At 50.5% G+C, this 23,608-nt stretch overlaps 1 protein-coding gene across 4 annotated transcripts; it reads left to right on the top strand.

Moving 5' to 3' along the window:
• Positions 1-278: 278 nt before the first annotated feature.
• TFAP2A (transcription factor AP-2 alpha) lies at positions 279-22,753 on the top strand. 4 transcript variants are annotated; one of them, XM_080807076.1, is made up of 8 exons: positions 338-728; positions 9,935-9,992; positions 10,132-10,369; positions 13,488-13,539; positions 15,572-15,803; positions 17,725-17,843; positions 19,759-19,900; positions 22,042-22,753. In XM_080807076.1, exons 1-8 carry the CDS (start codon positions 656-658, stop codon positions 22,328-22,330), a joined length of 1,203 nt encoding a protein of 400 aa, XP_080663202.1. In that variant the 5' UTR covers positions 338-655; the 3' UTR covers positions 22,331-22,753. The 4 variants fall into 4 exon arrangements, with proteins under 4 accessions (XP_080663200.1, XP_080663202.1, XP_080663199.1 ...); XM_080807074.1 differs by having other exon boundaries at positions 279-728; positions 9,935-10,369; XM_080807073.1 differs by lacking the exon at positions 338-728 and adding an exon at positions 4,892-5,252 and having other exon boundaries at positions 9,935-10,369.
• The last annotated feature ends 855 nt before the right edge of the window (positions 22,754-23,608 follow it).

Below are 23,608 nucleotides of genomic sequence, written 5' to 3'. Positions count from 1 at the left end.
TTTCCACCTACTGGGAAACATTTTGATCTGGGATTGGACGCTGAACCCCCTGGGGGTTGCGGACTCCGATCCGCGAGGGCCCGGACTGTCCTGAATCTCCCGGGCTAGTGGGGAGGCCCGCCCTAGGGTCTGGCCGAACCGCATGCGTACAGGTGTGCGGGACCTATTGGGTCGGGCCCAATCTCCGGGCCTTGCTCTTTTCTCCTCCCCACCTCCAATTCTCCCCACCTCGGGGTGGAGACTCCCAGCCCCAAAGTTCCGAGGGGGGAGGAGAGTCTGGGGAAGAGCGCGTAGATGCCCCCATTGCTTGAGTGCGAAAACACACCCACTCACACTCGCATCGAGCCCTGCACACCCCAGCAAGCAGTCTGCCTCTGTTCCCCGGTCAGGAACTGACCGGGAAAGCGGGTTGGGGCTGTTGGGAAAAGCTGGAGCTGATGGCGAGATTGCCGCGGCTATAAATCCATCACTTCCCAGGTCAGCTCTGCGAGGCGCTGGGACTAGAGCTGGCGGAGTGAATTCCTGGGCTAGCGCGCATGCGTCGGCAGGTAGCAACCCAGCTCTTTATGACCAGGTGAGATGTTGGTGAGCAGGTAAAAAAGGAGGATTTGTCTAAGCGATTCCAGGGAGCGGGCCCGGCCGAGCCCTACAGCCCATGCCCGGCGGGGATCCATCGCCTGGAGCGCCGAGCCGCGATGTCCATACTTGCCAAAATGGGGGACTGGCAGGTACGGGGGTTTGCCTTGGCTGGGGCTGAAGTGGGCGGGGGTGGAGGGGTGGAGGGGGCCGGGAGGGGGGAGGCGGAGAGGAAGAGCCTTGGCCCAGGGCAGGAGAGTCGTGAGCGAGGCGCGCCTGGCAGCGCCCAGGAGAGTTCCCAGGAGAGAAAGGGCAGAAAAAACACGCGCTGCCGGCGGGCCGGGAGCTGAGGAAAGTCCGGCGCACGCTCCACAGGTGGCCCCGGGGGTCACTTGTGGTTTGCGCTGCGGCCTTTCATGGCCCCCCCCCCACCCGGTGGAAACAAGGGAGGATGACTAATTCGGGAGGGGGAAGGGCGCGGGGCGGGGGTTGCAGTGCGTAGTAAGGAAGGTTCACTACTCGGTACGCCTTCGTTCTTGCCCTAGACCCCAGGGCGACGCATGAGGTGGGGTTCTGGTGCGCCTGTCTCTCTTTCTGTCCCCAATTTGGGGGGGGCTAGTTGGTGTGGAGACTGGAAAGGGGTCCAGATGGACGGGGCGCGCCCGCGAGAATGTTCTTTGGGGAAATACTTAGAAGAGTTTGCACAAAGTTTAGCCTCTCTCTCGGTCCGAGTTGTGAAGCCAGTTTTCGCCTCTTGGGCTACAGATTGGGGTGACTGGATAAGGGGGGAACGGTGGGAGATAAGGGAGGTCCAAAATTTGCATAAACAGAAGTCTGCCAAACTTGGCCGGCTAGGCCTCGGGTACCTCAAGGCCAAATGGGCCCTTGATCCTGCCCTCCTTGAGTCCTGACCCAACTCGGGCCACAGGAGCATTCTTCCGGCTCTCTCCTAACTTCCAGACATTTCCCTTGTGGAAACCAGGGCAGCTCTGCACAGGCTGGTGAGGGTAGCAGACATTCTCCTCTTTCCCCGATTTCATCATGGGAACCTTGGGGCGCTGTTCCCCTCCCCCCACCTCCCACCGAACCTCCTGGCCAAGGGAGGCCAGGTTAGGGCAAGATTCTGTGCACCTAAAAGGCTGCAGGGTGATTTGAACCGAAGGTGGGGAACTTCCCAGAGAGAAGTCAAGGTTCTGCCCTTTTCAGGGGCGAGTTTCTTTTTCTTGTTTCAGACTCATGCCATTAGAAATAAAGTTCAGAGAAGTCTTGTCTTTTCTATATTCTCTGGAGTTGGGGAAAGGAAATAGTCTTGGAATTTTTACTTCTCTCCTTCTATTTATTATTTTTATTAACCCTGAGCTCTTTTATACCTCTCCTCCCGATTAAACCTCACGAAAATGCAATTTCATCCCCAAAATTAGACTTACTTTGTGGTTTAAGGATGCAAAACCCACACCAAACACAAATGTTGGGAATCCACACCTTTCCCTCCCTTGCCCCAGTGGGCCTCCGGGCCCTTCTTCCTTCTTTTCTCTGGAGGGTGTAGACTGGGGGAGGTCTTGGGCTGAGGTCCTTGCAGTTTTCTCCACAAACCCGGTGGACCTCCCAGCCAAACTCCTCGGGTCTGAGAAGGCACCAGTAGCGCAGGATCATCCTGGGTCTGAGCCTCCAAAGGGCCTACCATTCAGGCGCAGTGAGAATATGGCCCAAAGGGGAAAGGAGTGAACCCTGGGCCTGGCTCCCGCGGGCTCACAGTTTGGCAAGTGGTGGGAAGCCTGCCTCCCGGATGGGGCACGTGGATTTGGGGCCTGGAAGGGCTGGATCCTTCAGGTGTGGCTTTTTGGGCCCTCGGGTCCCACTGAGTGGTGAGGACCAGAGAAGAGTCATTCAGACCCCTTGCTGTCTCTTTGTTTCTGCCAGTGTCTCTGTCTCACACTGATACTCATTTCTCCCTCCAACGGCCTCTTCACAACCCCACTTCAGGCCTGGACCCCCCACCTCTAGCTCCAGGCCTGGCGCTATTGCCCTGGGGTGCTGGTGGGTATGGAGCATTGACATGCAATGAAGAGACTTGTCGTGGTAATGACGTTCCCACAAACGCGACTCCGCTGGCTCCAGGATCTACTGGGGCGCTCGCCTGGGCCTTTCTTCAAGGCCCACGACTCCAGCGGCGGCGCAGAGCCCGCAGGCTCTAATCTGCACCTCAAAGGCACCCTCGGCGGGAATACAACAACAGTTTAGCAGCCCTAGAGGGTGCGGAGCCAGAAATCTGCAGGGCGCCGGTCAGCAAGGGGGGATGGGTGGAGAACATAAAGGGCCTTGAATGCCTTCCCCAGCCCACAATCTGAAAGAAAGCGAAACTTGAAGTTTCCTTAAGCACAGTACGGCAACGTCTGAGGGTGTAAAAATCCCATGCTCCCAGGCCTAGGATTTGGCCTACAGCTCTTGCTCTGAGGCTGTGGCTGCTTGCTGGGAAGGTGTAAATGCTTGCGGCGGCCCATCTCCCGACTTCAAGCCTCTGAGTTGGGTGGCGGGCCCTAGGGCAGCCCCTCAGGGTGAGTGGTGCGAGTGCTGGAAGTTGACCGTTTTCCGGATGGAGCGTGGAGCTTAACCTCGGGCTGTGTTCAGCCAGAGAACTGTGATAGTGTGCAGGTGGTGAAAAGGAGTGCAGGGCAGGGCCGGAGGAGGGTGTCCCTCATGCTCTAAATCCAGCTCGAGTCATTTCTCTAACTTTTGGGAGGGCCTCTGGCCTACTCTGCCTGGCTTGGGGAATTTGCTGCAGACATCCGGAAAGAGAAATTGCCCTCAGCACATGGCGGGGGGGAGGTGGTCCTCCCTCCTCTTGCCTTCCTTCCACCTGTTAAGAAAAGCTTGGATTTGCAACACCCTTTACCCCCTCTGCAAGGGCACACTTTGGAGACCTGGGAGGCCTGGAGATTTGCAAAAGACAGGCCTAGATGAAATCAGAAGTCGTTCCTAGAGCAACTCAGAGGCAGACCTACTGTTGGTGAATTTGCAGTATTCAAGAGAGAGAAAGACACACAAAAACTTTTTTATGGAGGGCAAATGAGAAGTTTGACCAGAAAAATTAATTACTCCGTATTTCGAAGGATTACATCACGTCTTTCTTTTTAATTTCTTCTTTAAAACAATTCGCCAAAAACAGAAGGAAAACATCTATAAAGCCCCGCTGGGGCGAGCCGGTCCCTGTGTGGAGCCGGGAAAGCCTGGACTGGCCAACCTGGACCAGGGGGTGGCCCCGGGGCCTCCGGGTTCCGCGTCAGCCGGGCACTGCGCCGCAAGCGCGCCCGCTTTAGTAACATTACCAAATCATGAAGGAACTCTCCCTGCTTTAATTAAAAAGGGGGATCTTGGGAAAACTGGAGCAGATTAGCACAGCGAAGAGTTGGTTCCCAGCGATTTATTTTGATGCATGCATGACACGAAGCACACATGTCGGTATTTCTGCACAACTCCAGGAGCGACAGTGAGTCTCCGTAGGAGTTCTGTATTTTGTCCACATCGCACCTACGAAACCCTTAGCCCCAACACCACGTTGAATTATCAGTCAGCCCTAGCTTCATACAAATGAGAGGAAAATCATTTAACCCCTGGAGCTGTCAACTAACCTCTTCGGGGTACAATTTTTATTTTACACGCGGCAATTAAAGGATCGCAAACCCCAGCCGAGCGACTGGAGCTGTTTGGCAAAATTCTCAACCTGGGGGTGGGGGAGGTGGAGGGGGTAAGCGCAAAGCCAATAAAACTCCCAAGGCGCTGCGACCCGAGGTGGTGGCTGCCGCGAGCGGAGGCGATCTCTTGTTGGGCAGAAATCCTGGAGTGACTTTGCCGGTCTTGGTTTGATGATTATATTTAATTGCGAAAGGGATAATAATTTCTAATAAAATCGGACGGGGCCGAAAGGACAGCGCGGTTAGCGCAGGCAGGGGTGAGGGAGAGGTGGTGAAAGCCGGGCCCCAGGCGCAGCCGCTTGGACCCTGCACCGTGCCGGGTTTTTGCGGAGGGCATCTCCCTCGAGAAGGAGACGGAGAGAAAGAGGAGAGGGGCGGAATGGCGCGGCGGCGGGGACCGGGGGTGGCTGGAACCGGGGCGCGCGGCTGGTCTCAGGGGAGATTTCCTCGGCTCACAGGCAGGCGTGCGCTCTAGGAGCAAGTTCGCCGCTCGGAGAGGCCTTTATACCTGGGTCGGAGCGGCCCGCCGCAGATTGCGGTGCTGGCGAGCAATTGGACTATTGTTGATATGCTAATGAGGCGATTAGGCTGTTGGTAAAGAGCTGGAAAAGGGAAAAGTTTCTACCATTAGAGGGAGATCTCCGAGCGCACACGGGAGCTCTTTCCCTTCTCGCCTCCTCCCTCCTCCTCACCCTCCTCCTCCTCGCCCTCCTCCTCCTCCTTTTTGCCCTCCTCCTCCTCCTCCTCCTCCTCCTCCTCCTCCTCCTCCTCCTCCTCCTCGCCCTCGCCCTCCTCCTCCTCCTCCTCGACCTCCTCCTCCTCCTCCTCCTCCTCCTGCGCTCACCGCCGGCAGCCGACACTTTGCGCTTACCCAGAGAGTAGCTCCACTTGGGTGCGAGGCGGAGAAGGGGGCAAATCCGTTCACGCCGATCCATGAAAATGCTTTGGAAACTGACGGATAATATCAAGTACGAGGACTGCGAGGTAAGCGCGGCGGTGGCTATCCGTGCGGCCGCAGGCTCCGAGCTCTACGTTCCCGCTCCTCCTCCTTTCCTCGCAGCCAGCTGCGAAATGCGGGTGGGACAAACTTTCCCCAACGCAGCGCCCGCCTCTCCAATTCGCCCGAAGAACTCAGGGGAGAAGCTGGAGAGGAAGGATGTGGACGCTGTCTTCTTTCATTTTCCTCCTTGGAAGCTCGTGTCCCACTTTCCCCCCTTCTATTTTCTGGCCAGTTTTGGGACTGCTTAAGAGTGGAAAGACGAGCATGGGTTTTTGAGGCAGTTGCTGGCAATTGGGCACGCGTCTGTGCACCCTGCGTGTGTCTCGAGCGAGATTCTGGGGGCCCGAGTCACCAGGAAGAGAAAGGAAAGAGAAAAACCCACTTCCCTCCTTAAGTCCTCTCCGATCTTTCATATTCCTTCTTTTATTTATTCATTTTCCCTCCTTCCTTCTTATCTTCCCCCTCCCCCTTTCTAAAAAGGAAGGGTCTTTTCTGTTTGGAGAAGGTGCCCGCACACTTCGCTCTGAGCTGTGTTATCCCAGTTATCGGGTTCAGTCTGGAAGCGCCCCTCGCCCAAATTGCTGCGGGGCTCGCTCCGGGTATCTGTGTTGCTGAAGAAGTTCTAAGCACCTTCTCCCTCTGAGGGATACTTTGAGAGCATCCCTGGGGTGGAGGTGGGAGGGCTGCACCGCGTGGAGCCGCCTAGTTGCCGGGTCCTCAAGCTGCGGGCCCTGAAGCCGCCGGGCGGTCGGCTGAGTGACCGTGGGAATCCTGACCCGGCTGCACACGACCTCCGGTGCGCGGAGCCCGCGGCGCCGGTGGAGCGCGCCTCTTTGGAGCCCATTTTAAAACCCAGGGTCTCCGGAGCTGGGCTTCTCAGGGCAGCCGGGGAAGCCCCAGCACCACTGGCCGGCTCGCGGGAGGCGCTGGGAACCGGCCTGGCTGCCGCGGCCCCGAACTCCTTCACATCCCCCGCTGAAATAAGCGGAGGAGTCACAGGAGGGGGAGGGGGCCGAGGCCGATGATTACCTAAATAGGTGGTAGTCCCGGCTTTTGCTATTTTTCCTTCTCTGTTCCTTTCTTTCTCTTTGGCACTTGGAGCTGGAAATGTCTGGAGCAGAGGTCTGTGCGGGCGCAGCAGCGTGGGTCTCGTCTTCACTTGAAATCAGAACCCGGGTTTGTGTGAACGGTGTGTCACTGGTTCCCTTCCCCCTCTCCTCTCCGTCGACGATTTTAAAATCTTTCTCCTTTCCCGGGCTCTTCCTTTTCGCCTTCCCCTCACCCCATGGGGCACAGGGTGACATCCCGCGGGGGCGGGCTCTTCTCTGGGGGCTCCTGCTGTGCGCCATGCGGGGCGCAGAGACCCCAGGGCACACTAGCCGCTTTGTTTTCAGGCCCGTGGCGGGGGGGGGGGGGGTGGCCGGAGGTGCTCTGCGAACTGGTCCGAGTTAGCTCCTCAGTCTCCGCAGGTGAATTGTCCCCGCCAGGGCTTTGGCCCGAGGCTCGAGCATTTCACCTTCGCGGAGGCCGGAACCCAGCTCTGGATGCCAAGCGCTCGGCGTGCGGGGTTCGAACCTCTGCACGGCGCTGGGCGCCTATGAGACGTAGGTGGGAGGCAAAGAACTTGAGGGACCCTGTGGGGGCGCGTGTGAATGTGTGTGTGAGGCAACGAGAGAGAGAGAGAGAGAGAGAGAGAGAGAGAGAGAGAGAAAGAGAAGCACAGTGAGGGCTGTTTCAACAACTTTGACTGCGGTGGGCGAGCGCCGGAGCAGGGATTTCGGGTTTCCGAGCCGGCTCAGGGCTGTCTAATTATGTCGGGGCTCTGCAGGGACACGCAGGAGGCGAGGTGCCGCTTGTTCTGACAACCCAGCGGGCGGACTGGCAGCGGCGGTAGCCTTGCCGCGCTGGGAGAGAGCGAGCCGTGTCAGCGGAGGGGGGGGGGGGGGCGTCGGGCGGGAGTGGCCCAGCCAGTCGGACGGGTTTGCGCCGGGAGCCGGGAGCCCGTGCCAGCGGCGCCCGGGCTGGGCCGCCTAGCGTCTCTGCGCGCCCCGGACCGCGTCCCGGCTCTCCCTCCCCAACCCCTGCCCCGGAGAGCTGAGGGCGGGGCGGCAGCTGCCGCAGAGCGAACGGGCCCGGGCTGTCCGAGGGAAGCTTGAGCGGCGGCCGAGGCGAGGGCCGGTGGAGCGGGCGGGCGGGCCGGTCCCGGGCGGGGCGCCGGGCCATGGAAGAGCGGCACGGCGGCGGGCAGCCGAATCCCGAGTCCCAGGCCCGGCTGCGGAGCGGAGGAGCCCGCGGCCGGAGAGGGCCGGGCAGCACCTCCCGCGCCGAGAGCCCGATGAATGCTCGGACGCGGTCCCCGGCAGCTCCTGCCCGCGACGCGCGGCCCCCACGGTATCCCGAGGTCTGCCCCAGCCTTTTAGGTCTGATTGTCCTCGCTCGCTTCCTCTCCCCCTCCCCCTCCCCCTCGGCCTCCCCCTCCGTGCGCTCCGGCTCGGCCCCCTCCCCCTCCTTCCCTCCCTCCCTCTTTCCCTCCCTTCCTCCTCTCGGGCTCTCCCTCCTTCCCTCCCTCCCCGCTCCCCACTCTGGGCTCCACTCTCTCACCCACACTTTCTTTCTCACACACGCACGCAGACACATTCTCCCTCTCTGCGCTCTCTCCCTCGGTTTCCCTCGCTCCCTCTTTCTCTTTCACTTTTGCATGCCCTGCAACCTTTTAAAATGTTGCCCCTTCCCTGTGATTCGCCAGACGCCGCGCCGCGGCCCCCCGCGCGCTCGCCCGCTCCCTCTCTCGCCCGCTTTTTGTCTCTCGCGCTCCCTCTCCCCACCTCCGATTTGCTACACTGAGGCTCCCGTCAATGGACTGCATTGAGAGCCGGCTCCGGCGCGAGTTGCCTCTCCGCTTCACGCTCGATTTCCAGGCATTCTTCCCTTATTAAGTATTCGTGTAATATTAATAGTCATGAATATCTGCTATTAGGAGGCTCCAGGAACGCTGCCCAGCGCGGTTATTAGAAGCTCAAGCGAAGCCGCCGCTAAGAAAAGAGGGGAGACACGGATTAAGGAACACGCACATACACACAGACACACACACTTTTTTCTTTTTCCTTTTTTTGGGGTTTTTCATTTTTTAAGGAACTTTGAATCATAACCGATCACGGCAGGATAGAGACCGTGGGTTCGACCAGCTGAAGGCGCCGCTCGAATCGGTGGTTCAAGTTCGGATGGACCAGAGCGGGGCTCCAGCGCTCGGGGGAGTGTCTGCGCCGTGACTGGAGTCCTGGGTGGCGCGGGGCTCTCGGCGCCTTTTGTGTGGGGCGCGCTCGGGCGGCGGGGCAGCCGGGCTCTCCAGGCTTGCTTGTTTTTTTCCACCCTGACTCGTTACCCCAGACTCTTCGCAGATGTTAGTTCACAGTTTTTCAGCTATGGTGAGTCCCATCCCCACCCCCATCCCTGTTTCCTTAGGAATTCTCTTCTGGAAACCTGGTGCTGCGGAGCTGCCCCAACCTCGGGATTCGCGCTCAGGTTTCCTTCAGGGCACCCCTTTTTCCATTTGCATTTCGCTCTTTCCTTCTTTTCTCTCGCTTTTTTCATTCTTTAATCGAATGCATTACCCCCCGCCCCCGCTCGACCTCTCCCGGCGCGCAGACCTACCTCGCCGCTACTTCCCCAGGCGTGTTTCTAGCCACGTTCATCCTTATTTCTTTGCGTCTTCACTTGTTCCCGAGGTGTTCTCAACGTTTGATGCTTAATCCATATGCAGGAAAAACGCTGCCCGGTGTGTCCCCTGCCCTCGGGGCCGGGGCTGAACCTCCCAGGGTTCGCACCCCCTGGAATCAACTGTTCGCTTGTTTGGCAAGCGAATTGCAATAGAGGAACATAAAGTCTGGCGTTTCTTCTGCCCTTTGGGGCTGGGGTGCAAGGGGCGGGAGCCTCCGCGCCGGGTTGCACCTCTCTCTTTTAAACCCAATAAGGCTGAATCTTTCTATTTTAAACCTTGACTTGACGTCCCCCCTCTCCCCATCCATATCGTAAATCGACCCTATTGAGAAAAAGGCTCCTAACTGAGAGAGCGGAAAAGACAGAACCCCATCCTGCAGTTAAAACCTTCTTTAAGCTGGTAATTTAAAGGTGTGCTTTCCTTACAGCTCCTCTACGAAATGTTTCTATTTAAATAGTCATGAAAATGGTAATAGTGTTTGAACGTGTATGATTTTTCCTCCCTCCAAATAAACGGAACAGGGTAAACAATAACGCAGTGGCAGGCAGGTTCAAATCCGGGGGAAAAAGAAAAGGCCGCTTCTACTGTTCAATATTTAGCAGGAATTTTAATTTTGCTTAAGGGAGGTTTCTCGCTGCAGCTTAACGGGCTGTATTCTGGGAGGCCTTTTTCTATCTTCCCCCCTCCCCCCCCCCACTTTGAAAGAAACGCCTGAACAGAGCCTCTTATGCCCCCACATTTGCACGATCTAATTCCCTGCGTTTTTGGAAGAAGCCCGTTTCACTTCTGGGGTACCGAAATGAACAACTTAGAGCTCATTTCTTTCGGCGGCCTGCGGATGGGAATGAACGGTTTCCCACGCAGTCTTGCGGAGTGGATTTAGAGTGGACAGATGTAACTCGACGCCTGATTTCTTGTTCTTTCCCCCCTTCTTCCTCTCTCTCTCAGGACCGCCACGACGGCACCAGCAACGGGACGGCGCGGTTGCCCCAGCTGGGCACTGTAGGTCAATCTCCCTACACGAGCGCCCCGCCGCTGTCCCACACCCCCAATGCCGACTTCCAGCCCCCCTACTTCCCCCCGCCCTACCAGCCTATCTACCCCCAGTCGCAAGATCCTTACTCCCACGTCAACGACCCCTACAGCCTAAACCCCTTGCACGCCCAGCCGCAGCCGCAGCACCCGGGCTGGCCCGGCCAGAGGCAGAGCCAGGAGTCTGGGCTCCTGCACACGCACCGGGGGCTGCCCCACCAGCTTTCGGGCCTGGATCCTCGCAGGGACTACCGGCGGCACGAAGACCTCCTGCACGGCCCACACGGGCTTAGCTCAGGACTCGGAGACCTCCCGATCCACTCCTTACCTCACGCCATCGAGGACGTCCCGGTAAGAGGCCGCGCGGGCGGCGCGAGGGAGAACGCAGCCCCTGCTCACCCACCCCCAGAGAAGATTAATCAGGACACACAGACTGTGGCCCGGGGTTTCCCTCAATGGCATTTACTTTTTCAAAATTCCATTTTGTTTTTTGGGCGGACACTTGGAGAACCCACATAAACGACCGAATTAAAAAATTAAAAAGTAGTTGAGAGTTATAGCCCTAGAACAATGGTTCCTGGAGCTCCTTCAAACAATGCCTGCATTACCATTTCCACTGACACAGAAATAAATCAGACGAGTGTCACCATTAACAATATCTGCCCCTCTCCAAGACAGTAAACTGTTTCGATTGGGAGAGGATCTAATTCCACCGCTGCGTCTGGCATGGGGGATTTATCCCTGTCCTGGAAAAGATGTTAAATTCAACCAAAGAACTCATTAAATACCCTAGCAGTTTAAAATAAAGTGTGAACAACATATTAAGAAAATTATTTCTACCGGATTTCATAAGCACTAGTGATGTCTGAAAGTTCTGTGTGTAGCTTACCCTGATTAAAGAATAGTTAAGTAGCAAATCAGAGCAGAGGGACATTAAAATGAAGCCTCCTTCTCCTCCTAGGGGTGCTAAGTGCTGACCTCATAAATCATTAGCTGGGTTCCCAACTCCTATCAGAACCTGCTACACCCTATATTAAATTAAATGTTTTGAGACTATTGGGCAATACATTATTTGAGTTCTAATCCAGTTATTGATAAATGCAGTTTAAAACGATTTCTGAATAAGCATGGCATTAGCACATTTACTGTTTACAGTGTAAACTAGGCTATTGATAATTTGAAAATACTTTCTGAAATTAAATTTAAACCAGCATCTCTGTTTCAATTCTACGTATTTATGGTTTCCTCACAACCCTCCTGAAATGGAATTAGAATGAGCCAATAATTTTATTAAAGCTGTAAAGGCTCTGTTAATGCTGCTTTTCTTTGGAGAGGAAATGTATCTGGATGTGATTTTTACTAAAATGCTATTTCAAATTAGTGCATCAAATATTGCAGCAATATGTCCGTTGACAGTTTAATGATTACTGCATTAGATTGCAAAGAAAATGGTCAGATGAACTTACCTGCTTGCTTGGTGAATTTAAAACATTATTTAAGTTACATAGGAAAATAGAAAATTTATTACAGCTCTCATTTGGCCCAGTTAATCACTGAAATTTGTTGGTTATGTTCAGCAGCCTTGCATGGAAAGAAGGAAAGCGGGCACTTGATCCATTGTGGGGTTTAGAAAGCATTGTGTGTATGTCTGTGTTCATAAATGTTTTTGGAAACTGACATTAAACAGTGCATTTCTTGGGAAGTAAAGTAAGAGGAGCAGTAGTTGAGAAAAAGCAATTAAAAAACAAACCTGGAAGTTGTGATCATTTCAGTTTCCCTTCCCAAAGAGTCTCTGAATCCTTTTTCTAACCTGCTCTTTGGACATATTTGAATTGCAAAATGCACTGTAGCCCTTTGAAATTACTGTGAATTAGAATTGCTCTACTTTGCAAAAATTCCAAAGTGGCTGGTGTGAATTCTTAACACCCGTATAGTCACTTTTTGTGGTGAAATTAGTCAGTAGGAGAAATTAACCAAAAGATAAATAAAAACAAGGAAACCCAGTTGCTGCTCTTCCCCACCCTCCCCCACCTATTAAGAAAAAAATTCTTTCAAAGGAATTTGGGTCAGGAAAAGGGTTGTTTTCAATTTTCCCATTGCTGCAACAGTTAACCTTTAATAAGAATGACTGCTAAATATTTAAGAAAATCAAATTGATGGTGAAAATTATTTAATCATTAATATCTCAGTGGGGTTTTAAACTTAACAGTCTTCCCTGTATGGACAAGGTCTAGAAATAACACAAATAAAAGTATTATGCCACACTACATTTACTTTATGGGTTTAGGGTGCATGCATAAAGGGATCATATTTCCCCATATAGTTAAAACACAAGAACTGCAGCAGTAGTCATTTCTGAACATTTCTCAATTTAATTATACTTAAATCCAGAAGCACTTTAGGCAAGTTACAAATGAGAGCATTGAGTATAATAAAACCTGTAATAAAGCAACTTAGTACCATCCACCCGGAATCATTGCGATCAGGCACAATTAACAGGAGCATAAATCCAAGACAGAATGGAAAATGTTCGAATCAGTATTATTGTTGGACAAAGACTAGAGAAGGAAGTAATAGTTTTTTAAATGGTAATGCCTGTGTTTGGTAACGATTGCGAAATCTTCTATCTCAGCAGCCCTGGTGCTAATTTGTAAACACAGCCAGACATTATATTGCCTGTCAGTTTCTGCATTAGAAAACATGATTTCATTTTACTTTCTAATCACGTTTTGACTCTAGCACACACGTATACCCATCCATCTGTAAAAAAAAAAAAAAAAGAGAGAGAGAGAGAGAGAGAGAGAGAAGAAAAAAAAAACCCACACCAACAAACCCGCTGCTGGACAACAGGGGGGAAAAATACCCTCAGAGGTTTTAGCTTTTGTTTTAATCGTTTTCATATTTGTTTCTCATACCCAGTTTAGGCTGTAATCATCTTTAAAAATTATTTTTAGTTTTCCATAAGTGAAGGTGTGTATACGCCTTTGCTTTTTATCACATTACCTAAAACGCTTACAACACTCCCCTGTTACTCCCGCTTCTGTCATTTCTATTGTGTTTCCCTGGCTTTTGCTGCCTGAACACTGGAACCGCTAAAGTCCGAAGCCGCTGAGGCGCCAAACTAAAGCTAGGTGCATTTTTAAAGGTTAAACTGACTTTGTGAAGAAGATTAGGTGCTCCAAAACTTGGTTTAATTTCCAAAGAAAGTTTTATTCCCCACCCCCATCTCCTTCAAACATGTATTATTTGCTGGGGGAGGAGAAATTGGCCGTGGGTGTGCAGTGAAACCTCTTGAGTTCCAAAGCCTCAAATTCCAATAAGCCAAGATGAGATGTTTATATATAAATGTCACTATACAGGAGGGGGAAATTTTGATTCTACACCTTCCCCTCCCCCCATCTTGCACAGAATATTCATTTCCTTTTGTTTTGATTACACACTTACATCCATGTGTATCCTTTTGTTGCAGCATGTAGAAGACCCGGGTATTAACATCCCAGATCAAACTGTAATTAAGAAAGGTAAGCCATTTCCTTCTACATTCCAGGCATGTCCTTACAGGCATAGTGCTATTTAAAAGAACTCGCAGAGCTGTATTTATTTTTTTCAAATAGGATTTCCTAAAGGCTCAGAATTAGCAAATAGATGGCATAGAACAGCCATGCTTTAAATGATCGGCTTTCAGTATGTTAGTAATGGCAACAGGCTAGCTTTGTTCATGATTTGACCATTTAATTTAGTTTAATGATATCTAGACAGACACATGAAATGTGTAATAGTTGAACTGATTTGGAAGTGGCATTTCAATTTTGAAATGGTTTAATAGTTTAGTTAATCCGTTGTGTAAGTGGCCATGAGTATTAAGAAGTGTATAATGCTAAAATAGTGCAAATAATTCAACATCTTTTTGTGTCTTTTGTACCACTCCTTAGCAGAGGAAGAAAAACACTTTCATGTTCTTCAATTTAATTTCTCATTAGCTGTTTAAGGCTTTTTAAACTTTGTGAATTAGGTTAACAAAAATTTGGCTTTTGGTTAAAATTAGCATCTTGAAGATGTCAGGATTATTAGCATAATTGTTCAGAGCAGAAATTGTTTTTAAAAAGTGTCAAGTGATTTGGATGGATTTGTAATTTGTATTGTGTTTAGTGAGTAGAAATAAAGTTTACTGGATTAAATGCTATTCACAGCAGCTTTTTGTTGTTGTTGTTATGGTAGCAATGTTACACTGCAGGATTCTAGGCACCACCAGAGGACGATGCTATATAAAACTGTTCTCATTTCTAACCCCAATCAGTATATTGTTAGCTAGTTTAAAGTTTCATTTTTGCATCTGTGAAGTCTTTGTCACGTCAAATTAGATGTGCAAGGGATAAATCTTAAGAGATGCTCTTTCCAAGTCGACATGATAATTGGCTCTTTTATTAGTAATCTCTCAAGAGTTCGTTTAACTCCTATTGTCTCTATTAGCCTCCCCAGAGCTATTAATGTCACAAGTGATCTATCCAAAACCTAGAGCCCCCCACCTCCCCATACGTCTAGAATATCCCCATTAAGGAGGGAGGAGTACTGAGGAGAATGTATGCATATTATTATATATGTCTCCTTGTGGAATTTAAAAATACAAATGCATACAGTACGTAAATGGTTGTGAATGCATCTGAATTATACTGGTGTTGAGAAATGTAACATGGTAGTACACTTTTTCCTGGTCTTGAATTTTTTTCTATGGTGGGGCCGACAAGGAAGAGCTTATGATTTTGCCTAGTAAGAATATATCCTCTCCACTTGCCAATGAAGACACTCAAGCAGACAAGGATATTAACTCTTTGCTCAGCAGAAGGACATTGATAGAGCCTATGGTAGGCCTGTTTATCCTTCTTCTCTCCCAGTTCAAAATGGGACTGTGGAATGCATTTCTAAACGGTCCTTTTTAAAACTAAACATAGGAAAGGGCCTATTTATCAAAAGGATGGGGCACTTGCTGTGTGTGTCCAGAGAATCCATCGCCTCCCAGCTTGGTGCCTTAGCTGAAATGTTCACATACAGGCCACTTCAGCCATCTAAACTCTCTTCTGATCTTTATAACAATTTCTCCCCAACACTGAACTCCCCATCCCACAAAACCTCCAAAGTACACGTAGCTTGCTCTCGGTGTGCAAACGTAATCCCCTCCCCTGCACCCTATACCCGTACTGCAGCACCTCTCCTCGGATGCGAGCCCTGAGGGTCACAATTTCACTACCATTTCTAGACAGCACCCTGACGGCTAACAGGAAAGGGTTTGAGGCAGAAGCACAGTCCTAGCTGGTAGGGCGAGGTGGGGGCGCCTCCCGGCCGCCGGGCGGGGTGCGCCGAGGGGATGAGTCTTGATCCTCAGAACGGGAATACAGCAGGGAATAGGACAGACGGTGGGGGAAAGGAACCACAGGATTTTTCAGGGCTGGAAGGAAAGTGGGGGTTGCGGCGCAAGCCGGGGCGAGAACCGGGGTCTGGCAGGACTTGGGAGGGACCCCCGACGCCCACACGCAGCTTCCCCGTCTGTCTCCGCAGGCCCCGTGTCCCTGTCCAAGTCCAACAGCAACGCCGTCTCCGCCATCCCCATAAACAAGGACAACCTCTTCGGCGGCGTCGTGAACCCCAACGAAGTCTTCTGTTCAGTTCCGGGTCGTCTCTCGCTCCTCAGCTCCACCTCGAAGTACAAGGTCACGGTGGCGGAAGTACAGCGGCGCCTCTCACCGCCGGAGTGTCTCAACGCTTCGCTGCTGGGCGGAGTGCTGCGGAGGTGAGGCCCGGCGCCGCCCTGCCGCCCCGCCCCGCGGCCCGGGGAAACACTGCGCCTGCGCTTGGGCGGCGACGCAGACGGGCCTCGCGCCGCGGCCCTCCCTTCGCGGGAAAAGAAAGGGGCGGGGAGAAGGGCGTAAAACGGGGTGGGTGGGAGCTAGGGGCGGGATGAGGCGGCGCGCGCCTGCGCTCTCCGCAGCCTTCTCGCGCGCTCGAGATTTTGGTGCGCGCTCGGGTTCGTCGCCGCAGCGCGCTCCCCGGGCCCTCCGCCCCCAACCCAACTCCTCGCGCGCACGCGCAGCTCACTGCACCGCGGGTTCAGTCCCGGCTGCTACAGCGGCGGGGCGCCGTGCAGCCGCCTTTTCCCTCCTCGCGTACACCTTGCACGCCCTGGAAAACTTCCTCTCAGGCGCCTTACTTTGCTTTACCTCCGTGTAGGGTCTCCGAAGGTAACCCACCGTCCCTTGAGTAGGGTTTTAAGTAGAAGACATTGGCTTTCTCTTGAGTCCGCCGCCCTGTTTTTCCCCCCAACCCCCGTCACCATCACCTCTGGCCAGACGGCGACTCCCAGTGCCTAAGGCGCTCACATTAGTGGTTCCCAGGTACTGCTGCCGCGACGTGCTCCAGGCAGCACGCATGACACGTGTACGTGCATTATGTGTAGTCGTTACCCACCAGTGCATGTTACATACGTGGCTAGGGATACACGTCTCAGCCCTGTGAGGTCGGAATGTTTCGTTTCCTAGATAAGATTTGATAAGGGTCTGCGAGGTGAAGCACCTTCCCTCAGGGCAGGTTTCTCCCAGCTTTGGGCTTCGCCCTCTTAGGGTTCTACCCAGCTTTGTGAGTGGTGGGTTGTTGGGTTGAACTTTCCCAGACGATCTTTTTTTCTCCTCCACCCCCCCCCCCTTTTTTTAAAAAGTAGACCAAGAACTTCACTGTTTGCCCTTTATTTATTTATTCATCAGTGGACCCATAGTTCCGCTCTGATGAGCATGTTCCACACAAAGCGTATAAAACCATTTTTGGAAGGTTTCAGACATCAGCTTTTCCAGTGTTTTCTTCCTCCTTCACAGTCATTTTTGCTTCCTTTTGTAATCTTTCTCTGACAGATCTGAAACCGCCCTCTGCTTTTTCCTCCCCTTCCCTCACCCCCAGTATTGGAGACTGTTTACCTAGGGGAGTATAATCTAATCCACACAATTAAAGAGCACTTGAGTAGGGAATAAAATCTGAAATTAATTAATTTGCTGTTTTATTTAAACAATTTATCTTAACCACTTTCTGATTATGGGAGTCTATTTAGACATCTATTTAGAACCACCTCCATTGTCTCTGAAATCAGTGAAATTTTTAAAGGCCGATACCCGCTTTTGACATTTCCAGTTAGGCTACTGACATGGCATGTAAACAGTTGGTAAAATGAATTTCCCATTGGGGTTAAAGCCAGAGCAGGAAACGTGAGAGTGATGATAACTTTGGTTACTCTGAACAGCCTAACAGCGGTTCTTGCAAAGACAATTTAAAGACCCCATTGGGATTTGTGTGATTGTAACAACAGCGAAAATACACAGTAATCAGTTGAACTCAAAAATACCTCAAACCCCAGAGATGAGAACCGTGTTTGTTTGTTTGTGGTTCTTCTTTAGAGAGTTCTGCTTTAGAGAAGGAATCAAAAACCTTCCAACCTGCCATGGGGGCTGCAGGCATAACTGAACACAGGGGGTGCTTTACAGTTTAGCCTCTGTCTCCCGTGATCTTTCCCTACCATTCCTTCCTAGGTTTCCCTCCCTTAAGTATCTCGGGGCCATGATTCTCAATTTTAAAAAGCACATGTTAGGAGGTTGTCGAAGTGACTATAATGTGACTCAGAGCCACCCAGTGTTTTCTAAATCCCTTTCTTGCATATATTTGTGAAACAGGGCGAAGTCTAAAAATGGAGGAAGATCTTTAAGAGAAAAACTGGACAAAATAGGATTAAATCTGCCAGCAGGGAGACGTAAAGCTGCCAATGTCACCCTGCTCACGTCACTAGTGGAGGGTAAGCGAGTCCACTTGCTAACAAGAAGGGAACTGTCTTCTGGGAAAATGGATAATACTCTGTGGCCAGATGTTTGGTTGTATTTTGTGTCAGTTGGGCAGTTTCATTTTTTTTTTTTTTTCTGGCGAATATAGCTGGAAGGGAACGGAATCCTGGCACGTCAAAAAACTATTTGCACTTAACTCCTGCCCTCCTTTCTTCTTCCCCTTTGCCATAAAATTCCACCTCCCTGAACCCAATTCTGACCTAAACAAAGTGAAAATTTAAGAACTGCATATTCTCTCCAAGTTCCTGTCTCCTCCACAGAGCTCAGCAGTAAATCACTTAAGCTATTCTGACATCTGCGTTTGAGAAATGCGTGACCATTACTTCCTGAATTAATTTGGGAATCTTTGACCTGCATCCTGATTTAAGACCGTCCTGAAAGCTCAGGGTTATATGCCCTTTTAGGTTTTTGTTTTCCAAACATATGCTCCCTTATCTCTTACTTAATTGTGCTTCTCTAGTGGAGGGGAAGAAAAGGGAGCAATCTTAGATTTTGAATTGTTGGGCTAGGAAAGAAAAAAGAAAAACAAGCCTTGCAGAAAGTTCCTCATGGCAGTTTTTAACACTCACACACAAAGCTTCCAACCCCTTTAAAACAAAAGCTACCCCTGTTCTCACTCCGTGCTCTAGATACACTGTCATCAGAATCCACTCACATTCCTACTTCCTCTGGATTCCTTTTAAGTTTTTCTGATAGTAAATTGGCTTAAGTTGAGATGTGTTAGAAGGAATGTCTACGCTGTCTTGCGTTTTCCTTTGTGTTGTGTTGGCAATGTCTCATGCCAGTGGAAAAAGAAAGACACTTAAATGATCAGGTAGATATCAAAACTACCATTTATATTTAAAGAAGGCATTTTGTCTTCTTTACATCTTACAGTTGAGGAGATAGATCACAGTGGAATTTGGGTTCCAGCTTTATAAAGAACTGTAGTAAAGTTTAAAATCATGCACTTGAGGAGGACTCCCAGGAGGCACTCTGTGAACAGCGTTAAAGATGATAATATAACTGTTAAACAATAAGCAGTTCTTCGGGGCCAGGAGCTCAACAACAGTAGCTTTGCATTAAAAATACCATGAGTACATACAGAACCCACTATGCATACCCCAGAAGCATTAAGCGCAAAGGAAATGGTCGAAGTGGCTTTGGGTGTAGTGTGAGAGTGTGCATGAGCTTGGGGGTTGAGTCCTGTTCCAGGGAGGCAGTTTCTGGAGAACTGTTATTGTTTGTGATCCGCTCCATTTTATGGAAACAAGCTCTGCAGAGAGGGCTTTGATGCTCTAATTGGCGCATGCGTTCTTCCGGAGCTGGAGCTAATGGCAGGAAGCCCTGCAGTAAAAACCAACTGGTTCAGGAAATTAAAACCAAAGATTCGAAAATCAACAACACAGACAGACTCAGTGGAGTGACCCTCAAATCCTCTTGGTTAATCGGTTTGGATGAACAGATAATTATATGCGATCAAGTTAAAATGTAAACCTTTAGTTGTTCCCCTTGCAGAAAAACTCAGCGAGTAATTATGAATATCATTTATGAATGTGTTGATAGGTGTGAGGTTGGAATACAAGGAACATTTTAAAAGAGAAGTTGGGGAAATGTCATCAGGGATCAGGGTGGGTGGGGGAGGGGACAGGAGGGTGGCGGATGGGATTTACATTTTCAAGTCATCTTGGCTTTACTGGGACAAGTGGCCATTTTTCCTGACAAATTCATCTGCCAGATCCTACAGAGAAGGGAATAAAATGCCTGAAACGAGAAAACTAGTTTGTGTTTTCTTAAACATCTGGGTTAAGAAAATAAGTGTTGGGAGGAAAATCTGACCTCAACTCTTTTCATTCTCTTGCGCTCACCTCCCCTCTCGCCTCCTCCCAGGAGAAGCAGTCCACCTAGCCCGGGACTTTGGGTACGTGTGTGAAACTGAATTTCCTGCCAAAGCAGTAGCTGAATTTCTCAACCGACAACATTCCGATCCCAATGAGCAAGTGACAAGAAAAAACATGCTTCTGGCTACAAAGTAAGGCATTTACCTTACCTCTCCGGGGTCTCTGTCTTACTGTCAAGAGAAACAACCAGCATTGTTTCTGGCCACACTTTGCTCCTCTCCTCGTTTGGTGTTAATCAGCTTTGTTGTCATAAATAATTGAAGTGGCCAACACAGTCTTAGAATCCGGACTCAACCTGAAAGGGGAAATGTAGGTGGGATGCTTGATGTGCTCCCATTCTTAGCCTCTTCTGCTCCCCCTTTTCAGTTAGAACAAAAAAAGTGTGTACGGGGGTGGAGTATGGTAGCGGTTTGTTGGAAGCTGAGTGTGGACTGGTGACTATGTTGTTTTAGAAAGACCAGCATTGAGTCTGTAAACGGGTAAAACAGGCTTGCTTGTATCAGTTTTTGTCTCCTATCAGTATGTTCTCCGAGAGCAAGGATTAAGCAGTGGCCTGCAAAATGTGCAAGCCAGAAAGTTGTCCTAGTTTCAGCCTTAATCCCTTATCCCATTTCTTGCCTTTCTTTCGCCTCCCTCCTGGAAAGTCTCTCTCTCTGTCTCTGTCTCTGTCACAGGCACACAAACACACACACAGCCCGCAAGTTTTAGCCTACAGGCGAGATGTCAAATAGGTTTCAGAATGGCCCAAGTTATATTCCCATCAGTGCTTGGGCTGAATAGGCTTCTCCAGGTGGTGTGTGAAAAGAAAATGACTGTTTTGATATGTTTTCTGAAAATTAAAAGGCTTGTTTGGAAGCCCTTAATTATCAAAGTTGATGTCACAGGAGGGCTTGGAACCAGAGGGCAGAGGCTGAGGCCTCAGGTGGGGCAGTGTCTGGCCTGGGGACATCAGCTGGCCTTGGAGAAGGCAGCCTGCCAGTGCTCCCCCATTTTCCCTCTTCCCCACCTGCCTCATACCCATACCCCCATCCCCTCCAGACTGCTGCTGCCCCAGGAAGACCCCACCTAGGCCTTGCTTCCCAGATTCACAGACAGCGTCCCGTGTACAGGCCTCCGCTGTCTGTTTCCGGCTTCTCAAGACCCATTCTGAGATTTCCACTTTTTCTCTTCCCTTAGCTTCCTAAGCACACCTATGTTCACAATTTTCCCTCGCAATGGGGAAATTGAAATTGAAGCATCTATTTCTTCTCAAAAACCAGTCTGAGGGGCACCTGGGTGGCTCAGTTGGGTAAGCGTCCCACTCTGGATTTTAGCTCAGGTCACGATCTCAGGGTCTTGAGATCTATCCCTGCCTCTCAGGCTGGGGCTTGGAGCCTGCTTGAGCTCCCTCTGCCCCCCCCACCCCCACCCCAGCACTCTGTCTGTCTGTCTCTCTGAGCTCGCTCTCAATATCAGTCTGCATAGGGGCGCCTGGGTGGCTCAATGGGTTAAAGCCTCTGCCTTCGGCTCAGGTCATGATCTCAGGGTCGTGGGATCGAGCCCCACATTGGGCTCTCTGCTCAGCGGGGAACCTGCTTCCTCCTCTCTCTGCCTGCTTCTCTGCCTACTTGCGATCTCTGTCTGTCAAATAAATAAATAAAATCTTTAAAAAAAAAATCAGTCTGCATAGTCCCCAAGTAACCAATATTTTTGTGCATTTATTTAAAGGCAAAGTAATCCCAAGAAAAGTTTGCCTTTCTGTCTGTGTCCAACCTGATTTGTAGGATTTCATCCCACCAACTGAGGTCTCTCTAGAACAGAGCAGGAAGCAGGTCTCTCTGATATTTTGAACAGGACAACTGATGGCTGCATGCTATTGGCTATTGGGAAGTGCTTTTGTTTCTGACTCCTCATACCTCTCCTCCTCCTTTGTTTCTCTTCTAAACATGTGGACTGTTTCTCTGTGTCAGGGGTGTTTGGTGTGAGTGAGAAAGAAGGGGGCTAGCCGTTAGGTGTAGCTGGGGAGCAAGAGAGGGAGAATTTGTGATGGTAGGAAGGGCCACATTCAGTGGACATGGAGGGGTGACTGGGTCTTCCGTCTTGTGGGCCCCCCCCCCCCACCCAGTCTGTCTCTGGGGCCTTGGGTCAGGTCAGGGTTCACTGGATTCCGGTGGAGGTAACTGCAGGGAGAAAGGTTTTCTCTTTGCTGCTCAGGCTGCCCACAGGGGAGCCTCAACTCTCTCTCTCCCCGCTCCCCACCCCCCTCTTTCTCTCTGCTTCACTTGTGCTGCAGACAGATATGCAAAGAGTTCACTGACCTGCTGGCTCAGGACCGATCTCCCCTGGGGAACTCGCGGCCCAACCCCATCCTGGAGCCTGGCATCCAGAGCTGCTTGACCCACTTCAACCTCATCTCCCACGGCTTCGGCAGCCCAGCGGTGTGCGCCGCGGTCACAGCCCTGCAGAACTATCTCACCGAGGCCCTCAAGGCCATGGACAAAATGTACCTCAGCAACAACCCCAACAGCCACACGGACAACAGCGCCAAAAGCAGTGACAAAGAGGAGAAACACAGAAAGTGAGGCTGTCCTCCCTGCCCTGCCTCTCCTGCCTCACCAGTCCGGCGAGCCCACCCACCCAGTCTCCAGCCCCCTACCACCTTGGGCAGGTGACAGCTCCGGGACCAGCGCCCCGCCCCCCCCCACTGCTGCTATTGCTGATGCTGCCGCCACCACCGCCACCACCTTCAGTCCCCCAGACGCTGGGGGACTCTCTGCCGTCAGCGGGACAGCACCTGCTGACTGGGCCCCCAGCCTCGAAGTCCCTCGTCGGCACCAACTCCCCTTTGCCCTCCTGTGGAGCCTAAGAGAACAGAACAGGCCGTGGAGCCAGCAAAGAAAAGTTCTGTCCAAGTTTGTGACGATTTTTAAAAAAAAAAAAAACACAAAAAACCCAACAACTCAACAACAACCACCACCACAAAAAAGCTAAAAACATTTTTTTCTAAAAACAAATAATAAATAATAATAATAATAACATAAAAATTAAAAAAAATACTATATGCGCTTCATGGGACTGAATCACCACCTTCCCTTACATACTTCAGATTGTAGCCATACTTTAAAAAAAAGGCGTAAAGGAAAATGACATTTTTATCAGTATTGTGAATAAACTTGAACACAAATACACGAAGTTCCATGTCATGTCTTCAGTTGTAGAAGTTTTTTCCTCTCCAAGGTAAAGCGACCAACTTGAACTTTCTCTGGCAACACGATTCACAGTTATATAAGGGAATCCGTGTTCACATCTCTGTATATATTTATTTATGTGTAATTTAATGGGAATTGTAAATATGGTGAGTCTGTTTTAAGCCTCTCTTTTTTTTTTTTTTTTTTATTTATCTGGTGATCTCGTTTACCTCTTGTTTAGTGGGTTTTGAATCTTCCCTCTTAGTTCTTCATGTGGTTCATGGTACTTATTTAGAAATTCAAGGTTTGGGGGATTTTTTTTTCCCCCTCTGGGATTCATGAATTTAGCCCTGTTGTAGCATGTTAAAGACGACAATGAAACAGCTGAACAGAATTTTAAAAAGTAAAATAAAATTTTATATATAATTAGTATTACATTTAGCATTTCATTGAACTGAAAGAAAAAAGTTGATATCGGACCCTGGAAAGATTTTTAAACTTGAGTGGTTTGATAACCCTTCTATGTATTGTGGGGAGAAAAAAAAAGTTTATTTTATTTCACTGTCCTCCCTTGAAAGCATCATTTGAGCAATAAATGAGTATTGTCTTTAAACCAAGGGTAAGGGATTCCCCCCACCCCCACACTCTGTCTCTCTCTTTCTCGCTCTTTCT

This window comes from Martes martes (assembly GCF_963455335.1).
Source record: "Martes martes genome assembly, chromosome: 6".
Taxonomy (NCBI): domain Eukaryota; kingdom Metazoa; phylum Chordata; class Mammalia; order Carnivora; family Mustelidae; genus Martes; species Martes martes.
Note: the sequence above shows the minus strand (reverse complement) of the source record. Positions and strands in the feature narration are given on the sequence as shown.